This window comes from Rhinoderma darwinii, chromosome 3 (genome assembly GCF_050947455.1).
Source record: "Rhinoderma darwinii isolate aRhiDar2 chromosome 3, aRhiDar2.hap1, whole genome shotgun sequence".
In the NCBI taxonomy this organism is placed as follows: Eukaryota; Metazoa; Chordata; class Amphibia; order Anura; family Rhinodermatidae; genus Rhinoderma; species Rhinoderma darwinii.
In genome coordinates, this window is record NC_134689.1 from 225,754,479 (window position 1) to 225,769,199 (window position 14,721).

The 14,721-nt window shown below is 44.0% G+C and overlaps 1 protein-coding gene across 2 annotated transcripts in view; it reads right to left on the reverse strand.

The window, feature by feature from the left end:
- TAF3 (TATA-box binding protein associated factor 3) overlaps window positions 1–11,851 on the reverse strand; it is a 114,652-nt gene extending 102,801 nt beyond the window's left edge. The window contains exon 1 of one of the 2 annotated variants that reach the window (XM_075857463.1): window positions 11,525–11,851. In XM_075857463.1, the coding sequence (XP_075713578.1) occupies window positions 11,525–11,690 (166 nt within the window). In that variant the 5' untranslated portion in view covers window positions 11,691–11,851. Of the gene's footprint in view, window positions 1–11,340; window positions 11,421–11,524 lie in introns of those variants that run through there. The other variant, XM_075857464.1, reaches the window with a different exon arrangement.
- Between the last annotated feature and the right edge of the window lie 2,870 nt (window positions 11,852–14,721).

The window sequence follows — 14,721 nt, forward strand, 5'->3', positions numbered from 1 at the left end:
GGGCATGAGGCCTAAGGCTTAAAAATGACTGGTCTGTTGCTCAGTGTCCAAAGTCCTGTTTTCAGATGAAAGTAAATTTTGCATTTCATTTGGAAATCAAGGTGCCAGAGTCTGGAGGAAGAGTGGAGAGGCATCAATCCAAGTGTCTTGCGGTCCAGTGTGAAGTTTCCACAGTCAGTGATGGTTTGGGGAGCCATGTCATCTGCTGGTGTTGGTCCACTGTGTTATATCAAGTCCAGAGTCAATGCAGCGTCTACCAGGAAATTTTCGAGCACTTCATGCTTCCCTCTGCTGACAAGCTTTATGAAGATGCTGATTTCATTTTCCAGCAGGACTTGGTACCTGCCCACACTGCCAAAAGTACCAATATCTGGTTTAATAACCGCAGTATCACTGCGCTTGACTGGCCAGCAAACTCACCTGACCTAAACCCCATAGAGAATCTATGGGGTATTGTCAAGAGGAAGATGAGAGACACCAGACCCAACAATGCAGGCGAGCTGAAGGCCGCTATCAAAGCAACCTGGGCTTCCATAACACCTCAGCAGTGCCACAGGCTGATCGCCACCATGCCACGCTGCATTGATACAGTAATTCATGCAAAAGGAGCTCTGACCAAGTATTGAGTGCATACACTGTACATACTTTTCAGTAGGACGACATTTCGGTATTAAGTCATTTTTGAAATTTGGGGTTTTCATTAACGGTTAGCCATAATCATCAAGATTAAAAGAAAAAAAATGCTGGAAATGGATTGCTGTGTGTAATGAATCTATAGATTATATAAATTAGAATACATTTGTTGGGCCGCGGTGGTCACACTCTTTCCCAGAGGTCACGGCCATTTCTACTAAAATGTTGTGGGTGGCACAAAAAGGGCAAGTCGCAATTTGGACAGCAAACTGACTGATGGGCCCTTTTGTGATAAGGTTGATAAATTACCCCCAAAGTGTGCATGTGACTGCTGTTTGAACATAACTTCTGTGGCAAGTCTCTTGGTGCCCATGCACACAAAAGTGAATCTCGTCTGTGTGCCGTGCATTGAAACAACGCACAGCACGCAGACCTATTGCTTTTAATGGGGCTATTCACACGTTTGCTTTTTCACGCAGCGCGAGTCCGTTGCGTGAAACTCAATGCATCTCCTATATTGGTGCGTTTTCACGCACCTACGTGCCCATCAAAGTCAATGGGGTGTGAAAACCACGCGACGCACATCCGTGTGCTGTGCGTGATGCGCACATCAATTCCGTTGAAAATAAATATAAAGTGCTTTGCGAGGGCGTGAAAATCACATGCCACTCGCAATGCACAGATGCAATATCGTAACGCAGACAGATTTACGTGCGTTTTTTTTAAGTGCGTAAATCTGTCAGTGTCATGCGAATGTAGCCTTAGGGGGGGGTTTACTGTGGACGATTATCGGGCAGACGAGCGTCCACAGAACGCTGACGATAATTGCCCAGTGTAAACAGCGGAACGATCAGCAGATGAACGAGCAAACTCGATCTGCTGGTCGTATCGTTTTAAAAAAGTGAAATATTATCTTTGTCGGCAGCGCATCACCCTGTGTAGACAGGTAGACGCGATGCCGACATGATAATGTTTGGGGACGAGCACTCGGAGTAATGGCCGCTCGTCCCCATCCATAGCTCTGTGTGACAGGAGCAAACGAGCGCCGATCAACGATTTCTTGTAGAAAGTGTAAAAGGGCCTTTCGATTTATTATCAGCAGTACTACACAGTCGTCCCCATCCATTATCATCATGTTGGCAGCGCGTTTCCCTGTTTAAACAGGGAGATGTGCTGCCGACAAGGACAATAATTATACTTTTTTAAAACGGTACGACCAGCAGGTGATCGAGCGTTTGCTCGTTCATCTGCTGATCGTTCCCCATCGATCGCGCTGTTCCTGGCCGCTCAACCCCTTAAATGCTGTGGTCAATCGCGACCGCACCATCTGAGACGTTGAAAAGATGGCGAACTCCCTCCAACAGCTCATCGCCCCCCAGGACACGATCGCGGGGTCCAGTTGGTTGCCATGGCAGCCCAGGAGCCTAATTAAGGCCCCCAGGTCAACCTTCACTCTGCCTCGGTTACGTCGTGCCACTGGCAAAGCTTAACAGTAATAAAATGTGTGTGTAAAAAAAAAAAGTTAACCAGCTCAGGCTATTTTGCACCTTCAGGACCAGACACCGTTTAGCCCTTTTTAGCACGTGTTAGTTAAATGGCTATAACTTTTTTATTTGTTGGGCCAACGACGTGATTTTTGCAATGTTTTTTCCGTAGACAATGCAGGTTTATTTTTTTTATCATTTTTATACACATCCTTTTTGCTATTTTAGAATTTTAAGCTTAATGTTTGAAAATAATAGTAAAAAAATAAGTTTTACTTTTTAGCTATTTTTTTCTGGTAATAAAATAGTTTCTCAAAATAGACTTAATTTGTGATCGTCATTGTCTACCGTAAATTTTAATATATTACATGTCTATATTAGGGTAATTGGCTCAGGGCCAGCGTTACGACAATGATTGGCGGGGGGGGGGTATTTTATGTGTATTTATTAATTTTTTTTCACTATTTTTTTTATTACTATGGTCTGTCCCTCAAAAGGTCAGAAAAGACCTTTGGGGGACTTTATTTTTTCTTCTTTTACACCACAGCAGCCCCAGTTACAGTAGAAATCAGCCCTCTCATAGTGACTTGTCACTAATAGGGCTGTGCTGGGTCTTGTAAGACCCAGCAGCAGTCTGCCACTAACGGCATCTCGGCAATCATGTGACCAGTCACATGATCACCGGGACCAATAGAGGCAGTGGCGCTGCCGATGCCACTGTTAAGATACACAGCGTGCATTGACCGCTGTGTAAACTTGATCAGAGAAGATAGAACCAGCGAAAGCTGCTTCTATCCTCTTCTCAGGGTCCCCGCCAGTCACTGACAGCCGGAGACCCGACATTCAGCTGCCTGATCGCTCGGGCAGCAAGCCAAAACCCACGCCATAAATAGTCTGTGGCGCGGGTTTTAAGGACCTTGACAGCTGGCCGTAAATACACAGCCAGCGGTCGTGTACCAGTTAAAATAAAGTGATTAGTAGGGAGGTTGAAGTGAATGGGAGAAAATTCCTGTGAATCTCCGTTAAATGCGTGTAGACGACTCACAGAGAGCAAGAAGAAACGAAGGGGAAGGAGCGCTCGTACAAGCACTGCATTCCCCTTCAAAGCAACTGATCGGCAGGGGTCACGAAAGTCGGACACCAACCCATCAGCTATTGATGACCTATCCTGAGGATAGGCCATCAATTTTTAGGGCTGGAAAACCTCTTTAAGCTTATCTGGACGTGTTGCAGTTATTGTGGAGTTCCCCATCGAACGCAATGGGGAAAAGATGCAACAGGAATGGACATGCTGCGAATTTAAAAATCTGCATCACGGGTCAATTTCTGCGCAGAAAGTTTCTACGGCATGTGAAGATTTATTCAAATATTATTCACTTTGCTGCTACTGTATTCCCCTATGGAGTTTCCATTAGCAAATCCAGACAGAAGACCAGCAGCGTTTCCGCTACATGTGAACCTAGCCTGAATTTAACGGCTGCCAATACATGTAACAACCGTTAAAAACGGATCTATAATACAGGGATTGGCAAGGGAACTACTAGTTCCCTTGCTGGCTATTGGCGGAATACTCACCGATGCAGCGCTGTCTTCTTCAGGTGTTGTCTCTCATCTTCACGGGTTCTGCGAAGGCGACACGATGATGTCAATCTGCCGCCTTGGCAGATCCTGTGAAGACGAGAGACGGCGGTGCATCAGTGAGTATGTAGGGCATTGTTGCGCTCACTATAAGGGTAGTGTGGCGCTAGTACAGGGGGCATTGTACATAGTGGTCAACTGTAGTGAATTTTCCAGGACTGTCCAGAATTTACAGAGACAATCCCTGAAAATTCCTACAGGAGGGGGTCGTGTGGCAATCATGACAATGACCTTCTTTTGGGTGTTTTCAGGGGGTTGGGACAAAAAAAAAACATGCCTGACAAATGAAATCCATCAGTTTTTTTTAATGGCCATGAAAAACGGACAGACGGACTGGAAATGGATGAAAATTTGGAGACACACTGATGCAAAACTGACAGTTGATCGATTTTTAATGGCCATTTTTTTTTAGCTGACCTGTGAATATAGCCTAAGTTGTGGTTTGTTTTGTTTCCAGATTTTCCTTATCTACTTCCATGGCGGGGGGAGGGGGTCGACAAAATCCACAATGAAATACGTTCCAGCTGATTTTACCGTGGATTAACTGCTGAGCCACAAAAAAAAAAAAACAATCCGCAATGGCAGATTTTTATCCCATTTACTTTTTTTTTTTTTTTTTTTAACCATTTCAGAAGCAAAATAATCAACAAATTTGTACATTTACCCTAAGACCCAGTTCACTTTTTTGCTGCGGAAATGCATAAAAAAACAACCCAACAATCGCCTCCCACTGATCTCAGTGGGAGGCAGAGTTTTTTCCCGCGAGCAGAAAAAACGCTTGTGGGAAAAAGAAGCGACGTGCCCTTGCGTTTCCATCCCTGACCTCCCACTGACATCAATGGGGGCAGAGAATACGTCTTTCGCTGTGTTTTTTGCTCGCGGCGCTCAATGACCACGGCTATGAAACGCCATTAAAAAAAAAAGCGGCAAACAACGTGCAGGCAGGACAAAAACCTTGACAATTTTGAGGCAGATTTTTCTGCCCGCAAAAAACTGTGTGAATAGGGTCGAAAAAGCCAAATAGGATAACATTTCCAAAGCTTACATATCATTTAAAGAGGCTCTGTCACCACAATAGAAGTGCCCTCTCTCTTACATAATGTGATCAGCGCTGTAATGTAGATTACAGCAGTGTTTTATATTTTGAAAAACGATACATTTTGACAGAGTTATGACCTACTTTAGATTTATGATAATGGGTTTCTTAATGAACTGGGCGTGTTTTTACTTTTTGACCAAGTGGGCGTTGTGGAGAGAAGTGTATGACGCCGACCAATCCGTGTCATACGCTTTTCTCCATTCATGTACTTCGACACCGAGATCATGATGTGCAGTCACATACTCACATATTAACGTTACTGAAGTGTCTTGAGAGTGAATAGACATCGCTTCCAGCCAGGACGCAATGTTTATTCACAATCCCGACACTTCGGTAATGTTTGTGTGTCTTCCAGGGAGAATAGGTCTTTGGTCCAGTCTGACACGATATTAGAAAAGCCTGCCGACAAGAAAAAGACCTTGCCAGAGCCAAAAGTCAACAAAGTACCTACAGTCAGGACTATGGTGGAAAGGGAAAGACGGGACGCTGGATTTATGCAAAAAGGAGGGGGTAGAGGAAGAAATATTTTCTTCAATGAAAAAAGACAACAGGATAGGCAATGACGCCAGGACTGTGGGGGGCAGGCTGTCAGGATTTGTTCTCCAGTGGAAACAGATCACCATAAACCAATGGATTCTGAACACTATTTAAGACGGTTACAGGATTGAGTTTTCTGGCTATCCCCCCAGCCAAAAAAATTATTGATCACTTCTCTCCCTTCCAGCACTTTGCAACAAGCCCTGATAAAGGGAATCCAGAAATTACAAGAGATGGATGTAGTTTCTCCAGTCCGAATAAAGGAAATAGGGGACGATCACTATTCGACTATTCCTAGTTTAAAAAAAAAAAAGTCGGGATTATCGCATCATAATAAATCTGAAGCCACTAAATCATTTTATAGTATATCATATCATCGTTTCAAGATGGAATTAACCAGATCATCCATCCCACTAATAGGTCAGAACAGCTCCCTGGCAACCATCGATCTATAGGACGCCTATTACCATATCCCATTACATCCACAATATCAAAAATGCATCAGGAGTTGCCAGTCTACAAAATCAAAAGATACTACATTATCAGTTCAGAGCCCTGCCATTTGGAAGATCTTCGGCAACCCGTATATTCACGAATGGTGGAGGTAATACCGTTCCTCAGGAAATAGGGTAAGAATATAATACCTTATCTATATGACCCGTTAGTCGCTCCAACTCCATCACTACTTTCCATACAGCATCAGATTTCTCAGACCCTCTTGAATTTAGGGTGGATTATAAACCTCAAGAAATCCAATCTCTCCTCACAGAATATTTCTAGGTTTTCGCATCAGCAAATGTAATTTCTCCCTTCAGGAAAAAAAATAAATCTGTGCTAATCAAAAAGATATCCTTGTTTATCTATAAAGACAAGCGATGTCTATACTGGGGTCCATGACCACACGCATTCAGGCAATCCCATGGGCGCAAGCTCACTCAAGGACGTTGCAGGCGTTAGTCCTTTCAGAATGGGACAGTTCCCCCTTATCTTTAGATAGAAAATCAGATTGCCCATAGGAAAGAAACATTCACTAAATTGGTGGACACGCCGAGGAAATTTAAATCAAGGGGTAGCCTGGCATCCTTCCCCTGTGACTGCCATCACCACAGATGCCAGCAAGAGAGGCTGGGGAGCAGTGGTCTCCCACTCACCATTTGAGGGGGTCGGGCCTCAAAATCGGAGACATCACTCATCCAACCTTCTGGAACTCCGAGCAGTTCTGGAAGTATTGAGGGTATCAGAACATCGTACAAGCGGCTCAAATATAAAGATGTATCCTGACAAAATAACTACAGTGGCCCACTTGAATCATCAAGAAGGAAAAACCTCCAGATTCTTTCAGCCCAAATCTTCAACTGGGCAGAACAACATGTAAAATCCATCTCTGCCCTTCATCTAAAAGGGTCTCTAAACATACAGGCAGACTCTGTCGGAAGGATCTCAGTCCACAAGAACGGTGGCTAAACTAAGATATTTTATCACATCACACAGTTGTGGGGCATCCAGAAATAGATCTATTTGCGAATCAACAAAACTCCAAAGCGGATTTTTTTTTTCACTAAATCCAAGAGATTCCAGTTTAGGAGTAGACACCCTGTCTCAACTGGCATTTCTCCCTAGCCTATGCTTTCCCCCCCCCCCCCCATAGCTCTTCTTACAAAAGTCCTTCAGAAGATCCACAAAGAAAAGCTCACGGTAATCCTAGTAGTTCCTCTATGGCCCAAGAGGGCTTGGTATGGTCTACTTCACAGCCTAAATATAGCAGGACCCTTGATTCTGCCATCATTCCCAGGCCTTCTGTACTAAGGGCCTATATCATGGGAACCCTCAAAATTTCCAGCTAGCAGCCTGGCTTTTGAGAGAGCAGTCTTAAAAGCTAGAGGTCTATCTGAAGCAGTGGTTAAAACTCTTCCGACAGGCAGAAAATATGTCACCAATGCTATATAAAAAAGGTATGGGGAAAAATTCCTGTCCTGGTGCAAGGAGGATATCCCTAACTTATGCCATCCATATATAGCTCAAAGCTTAGAATTTTTACAGGCAGGTCTAGGGAAAGGGCTAAGACCCGCTACATTGAATAGTCCAGATTCCTGCACTTAGTTCATATTTTGACCAAGATTTAGCAAATCATTGTTGGATCAAAAGATTCTTTGCTGGGGCCAATAGGTTGTACCTTAGTAAACAGCCTAAATATTTTCTTAAAGGGTCTAACATCCAGATAAATTAAAAGCTCATTCAACTAGAGCCATATCAACATCACAGGCTGAAAAATGTAACACCTCAATAGAACAGATTTGTGAGCAGCCACTTGGTCCTCTGTCCAAACGTTCGTGAGACATTATAGATTAGATCTTTCCCACAGGAGTGATCTTTCATTGGTAGGAAAGTACTGAAAACTGTAATCCATCCCTAGTAATATTTATTTGGTACCCTCTGATGTGTGTCATGGGGGGTGTATTTGAGAAAATAAAATTATTACTTACCAGTAATTTGGTTTCTATGAAACCCTCCATGACAGCTCCGTTATTACCCTCCCAATGTGTATATGAACTTCACCAATATGTTTATGGAATAATAGATATGTTGGATACTATGCCATGCGGTGATTTGAAATACACTTCCGAACGGGAAGTACTAATTCCATTTTATGGGGGGGGGGGGGGTTTCAACTGTTTTGGCACCACAAAACCTCTTCAAACCGGACATGGTGCCTAAAATATATTCTAATAAAATAAAGGCCCCCAAAGGCCAATAGGCGCTCCCTTGCTCTTGAGGCCGGTTCTTCAGTCCATTAGCACACTAGGGCCACATGTGAGATATTTATAAAAACTACAGAATCTGGGCAATAAATATTGAGTTGTGTTTCTCTGGTAAAACCTTCTGTGTTACAGAAAAAAATTAATTAAAACAGATTTTCTGCAAAAAAAAAAAAAAGTTAAATTTCACCTCCACTTTGCTTTAATTCCTGTGCAACACCAAAAGGGTTAAGGGACGTACTAAATGCTGTTTTAAATACTTTGAGAGGTGCCGTTTTTAAATGGGGTGTTTTATAGGGGGTTTCTAATATATAAGGCCCTCAAAGCCTCTTCAGAACTGAACTGGTCCCTTGAAATTCTCTTGAATGTGTGAGAAATTGCTGCTAAACTTATAGGCCTGGAAAAATAGAATAATGTTAAAAAAAACGATGCAAACAAAGTAGACATATGGTAAATAAAAAGCAAAGGAATTTGTCAATATACTTTCTTTCAATACATCACTGTTTAGAAGATCTGTTTACAGGCAGTAAATAGAAACATTGAAAAAGATGTATCAAAACTGGTGAGCAGGAAAAGTGGAGTCGTCCCAGTTCAAAACCTCTTCCCCGTTATTTAGATCCAGAGTCTGAAAACAAGTCCAGGCCCTGTCCAGGGTGCTAGGCACCAGCATGCTGCTTGTAGCTTATCCACAGGATATGCCCAATAGATGTGGGTCTCATCTCAGGGACCCGCACCTATCTCTACAACGGGGCCCCCGTGACCTCCCTTTAACCTTCTGCCATTGGGCTATAGCCACTGACTTATGAGGTGGTCGGGTTCTTTCCGGAAACAGGCGATCACATTTTTTCTTTGCTGTTTGCGGAACTCTTGTAGAAGTGAACGGGGGTTACAGAAACAGCGTAGCACGGCGAGCTACGCTGTGTGTGGAAAAGTAGTAAAACATTTTTTTTTTAAAAACTAAATTTGGTATCACTGTAATTGTATCGACCCATAGAAAAGTTATCATGGTATTTATGCCACACAGTGAATGGCGTAAAAACAAAACCAATGGCGAAATTGCGGATTTATAAAAGGCCCTGTGTGACCTTGGCCTAAGAGAATTGTTTCCTTTTGCTTCGATTTGCGTTTATCTTCCAAAACACAAAAAACGCTGGTATAATCTCCCATGTATGTCGAGGGGTGTTCAAACGAAACACATGTTAACAAATACGGACAGTGTGAACCCAGCCCAGTGAGTTCAGGTAAGGGCAAAGAAACGTGCAGATGTTAAATGCAGATTTTGCCGCAGACGTCATTCTGTGCAATGCAAAATGTGAAAGTCACAACAGAGACAAATTTGAAAACTCCATTCACATGAATCGTCCTGCACTTTGTTTCAGAATCTGCAACAAATACATCATGTCTGAACGTGGCGCAAGAATCGGTTATATCCTCGCAAGCAACGGACAGCAGACAAACCAGTAGGTTACAGCCTGTTACTAAGGCCCACTTACGCTGCCAGTTTTCATCACAACTTGCTCATTTCCAGGCGGTCCTAACTAGAATTGACATATACATAACAATATTTGGGTACAGTCCCACGTAGCAGCGGCCGAACCATGGCTCACTGCAGAGGCCAATAGCGGCATGATTTTACTGGGTATTATCAGCACAATTGTGTAGCCATTGGCCAACCCATACTGGCATGGAAACGGCCGCTGCTACGTGGGATCGTACCCTTATTTATCATCGTTATTAGCAGAGCAATCTGTAAATCTAACGCAAATTGAGAAAAAGATTTACAATAGGCATTGCCACCTAGTAAACAGATCGAGACAATCGCTAGCCAACAAAGACGAGCTGGCCAGCAGCGAGAATCACCCTGACTGAAATATCCACTAGATTCATGCTAGCAATTTAAAAAAAAAAAAAAAAAAAAAAAAAAAAAAAAACACTCTTAGGCTTCGTTCACATCTGCGTTGGGGTCCCGTTCTGTTGTTGCCGTCAGAAGGGGACCCTGAGCAGACACAAACTGACACCGACGGTAACCAGAGGTTTCTGTTTCCATCCCCTTTGATTTCAATGGTGACGGATCCGGTGCCCGTGGTCCCAGTTTGTGTCTGTTGTGCACCGTACCCGTTGTTTTGCCAGAAGCAATAGCGTAGTTGACTACGCTATTGCTGCTCTATTGCTTCCGGCAAAACTACGGGTCCGGTGCACAACAGACACAAAACGGGGACCGCGGGCACCGGATCCGTCACCATTGAAATCAAAGGGGATGGAAACAGAAACCTCTGGTTACCGTCGGTGTCAGTTTGTGTCTGCTCAGGGTCCCCTTCTGACGGAATATCAGAATGGGACCCCAAAGCAGATGTGAACGAAGCCTAAGAAGCATCTGGAAAAAGCTTTACAGGGACAGTTCTTTAAATTCTGCACTTTTTCCCTGAAAACCTGGATTCTATAGAAAAGCAGATATAGACCCTTCTATATAGTAAGACTGGTGTGATTTGGTGCTAGCCGTATAACACGTTGTACCAGTTGATGCCAGCTTGAAATGAACTAGACCACATCTCCAAACTAAAACGCTCCTGCCCATCATAAAACGTAGAAGGAACAGACAGAAAAGTACTTCCCATCCCAATATTGCGCACATTACGGTACACACAGCGGTTCGATACAATAGCAGTAAAAAAGGTTCAAGTGAAAACAATGCCATCTGTGATCAGGTCATGACTTTTTTGTTGTGGTTGTGAAAGTAAAGCAACGGATATGTGAACAGAGCCTAACACTTTCTGGTCTTCTGCATGGTGGGGTCATCTTTACATCTCAAATAACTCCAGGATTCTACCAGTAAACATGTTCGTTATAAGCAGGCAGAGAACTAAATGGTTAACTACCAGATGCAACGGGTCAGAGGAAAAGGTGTCCCCATTGCCCACAGCAACCAGGTCAATACCCATTTTTCCAGTCCAGAAAATGATTGCTATGGGAAATAAGAGCACTTGGACCCCAAGACAGTCATCAGGTACACTGCAGCTCAGTCCATAAAGCAGCCAACGTGCATCACATCAAGTGGCACCCATAACATGCCCACTAATGACTGGCACTGTCATAAGTAACAGCCACAGGGCAGCAAAGAGAGAGTATCAACGTAAGACTAGACCCATCACAGTCACTTCTTACAGACAGTAAGCGTGTACCATATTATACCAACCTAATGTAACATATAGTGCCAAGTGCCAACTTAAATCCGCACAATGGGCATTGCTTCAAATCTGCCCCTATAGTGCCCATGTAGTAGCAGCTTAGCATGGCAGACACGAGTGTCCGTGAACAGGGAGTGCAGGTAACGATCACCAGTCACTGGGAGAAACATGCGATCAGCAGCAGATACTCACACAGCTGGGAATAGCGCTGGGCTCCCCGGCACAGCTGCTGCAGGTACCTATGCAGGACATCAGTGAGCAGGTCGCAGGCGGTGACCTGCACGGAGTCCCAGCCCAGGGCTTGGCAAATCTGCGCCACCGACACCCGCAGCAGCGAGCGCGAGTAGCTCTCACACATCCCGATTTATCCGGCTCCCATCCCAGGCTCAGGCGCCACAGTCTTTCCGCTTTTCTCTCGGTTAACCGCACGGCCCCCTCCGCGCTCTCACTCTTGCCGCCATCTTGGCCTGCCTTCTTGTCGCTGCTTAGCATAGGCAGCAGCCCGCGCCAATCCATCCCAGAGCTGATCGATCAGAGCTTCCTAAACAATCAGCTGCTCTGGCATCAGCCATGACTAGAAGGAGGAGGTGTTATAGCGAGGCGGAAGACCGAGGGTTTCCCTTTCGGACTGCTGATCACCATTTTGGTATAGGGCAAAATGCCAGTCGCTAGAACAACACTAGACAATTACAACGTTTCGAGAGCCTTAGCTGCTTTATTAGTTGAGATACATTTCCTCTGCGGAGATCCCTCCTCTAAACAACAGTAAATCATTGCACAACAGCCAAATATTGGTCAGTGACACCACGAACATATGGAAAATTGTTACATAAAATAGAATAAAAACAGTAAATTTAAAAATACATAAAGTGATTGACAATAAAGTTTATGGATTTAAAGGGAAGGTGTCATGAATTATTTTTTTTTTTTATACTGCTTTTAGTATGATATGAACATAAATTGTATTTATTTGTGTTCTACTTTTTTCTTACTTTTATTTCTCTTTGGGGGCTGACATTTTTTTTTCATAGAGGGATGGAATACGGCACCTACATTCCCATAGAGAATGTGAACGGGAGCCGTTCCATTTTCTGCAGCGTACGCCGTCTGTGTGGGAATGGCACATGCTCCCACACAGACCAAAACGAAGCTCGTTAGCAGAGCGAAATCCGGCGCCATTTTCATGTGGACCGGAAGCCGCTGCCGGACAGTAAGATGACGACTTCCGGCCGCGGCTTCCGGCCATATGTTCAAGGAAGCGAAGACGCAAGGAATAGGAGCGGAGGCGGCAGCAGGAGCAGGTAATTTATGTTCGTGTATGTGATGCGGTATGTTCGTGTTATACTGTCTGCTGAGCCCTGTATCTAATCCTCCTACACTGTGCAGTCACTCAGAAAATGGCAGCACACAGGGTAGGAGGTTTGAAGATTCAAACCCCTCTTTCTCCTGGCACTAGCCAGAATAAGGGAGGGAGGATTGTGTGAGGACACTAGAGCGAGTGTGTCTACCCCAAATTTGCAGCATAAAGCAATGAGGGTATGTTCACACGGCCTATTTACGGACGTAATTCAGGCGTTTTTGCCCCGAATTACGTCTGAAAATAGCGCCTCAATAGCGCTGACAAACATCTGCCCATTGAAAGCAATGGGCAGACGTTTGTCTGTTCACACGAGGCGTATATTTACGCGCCGCTGTCAAATGACGGCGCGTAAATAGACGCCCGCGTAGAAGAAGTGACCTGTCACTTCTTTGGCCGTAATTGGAGCCGCTATTCATTGACTCCAATGAATAGCAGCGCTAATTACGGCCGTAATTGACGCGGCGTTCAAGCGCCTGCACATGCCGGTACGGCTGAAATTACGGGGATGTTTTCAGGCTGAAACATCCCCGTAATTTCAGCCGTTACGGACCCCCGCCGTGTGAACATACCCTGAGGTTGCTTTACCACATTGACCAGGCTGCAATTTTGGGAACTGCTCCCTCTAGTGACCAGCACATGGAAATGTTATAAATTAGAATCTAATTTATGTTTCCTGACTTGTGAAAAAATGTTAAAAAATTAAAACAATGTGTAATCACTCAAATACTAATTGTTTAACTGAAAAAAATTATTTTTTTCTAGCGACACATTCCCTTTAAAATAAGATGCAAATAAAAAATAAAAAAATGTGTCTGATTTAGTAAGTGGCCATGGTTCCCCCCAGAAGAAGAAGTTTAGAGTGGCATGCTGGTGAAAGAGAGCATGTTAGCTAAAGATGGCACATGGCCCCCGATGCCATTAGGTATGGGGCTGAACAATAAAAGTATTTCAGAGCATAAAATGGTCACATTTACGCTCCGAAATACTCCTTGAAAACGCCTGCAAACAGCTTGCCATTGTGCTTTCAATGGTTAAAAGTTGGGTAGTGCATACGAGGAATAATTTTACGCCGCTGTGTAAAAAAAGCGGCGTAAAAAATAAGTGCATGTCACTCATTGAGGCATTTTTTTAAAGCCGATTTGCACCATTTCCTATGGACTCTGTCAAAAGTGTTTGGCAACTCTCCTGGTATATGGGAGCTGTTTCTAGGTGTTTTTTGGGGTATATTACAAAGCGTAAAATATGCCTGCAATATGCCCGTATGGACATGCCATAAGTGTCAGGGAGTATGAAACACTGAAGCGTGGCTGGCTAGGAATCTGGGAGGGAGGATTTTAGGGGGTTAAAAGTGTGGCGTGGAGGGATTACAGGAACATTTTGCTTGAAATTAACCAAACTCAATTACGGCAGTGTGCAGGGCCATTTGTGATCAAGTTCCAGGCAGTAAAGCAGACCGATCATTGGGGGGACATGGGCCATAGAGCGGTTCCCAATGGTCAACTCAGGCAGTTATGTATTTTGGTAGGTTGACCTACAGCTGCCTCGGTGTCTGTTTTGGGCTAGCAGGACCTGACCATTCTTTAAGATGAGCAGGCGCTGCACAGGACGGCATGTTTGGCTGCAGGCATAGAAGATCAGGGGTGCAAACAGGGGAAAGGTATTGCAATCATCCGGGCCTCAACAGCTTTATGCCCTCTTTTATGCCAATAAAGGTGACTGCTGGCATAAGGGTTTTTATTGAGTTAGTTTTGTGGTTGTGTTTTTGGGAGGGTAATCATGTCCATGTTTTATGACAGCCAGTTTTATCTACACACCTACACTAAGGCTTGTTCACACAGTGGGTTTTTGTTGCGTTTTTAACATGTAGGTTTTTTTGTTGTTTATTTAGGTACATGAACTTTGGTACGTGAGGAGTAGCATGAAGCTTCTAGAACCAGATACAAAATCTCTTCCAGCTTACTTACACCATTTTATGGAGTGCCACACATTGAAATAGTGAAAGTGAAACATTTAAAGGCAAGTTAAAGTG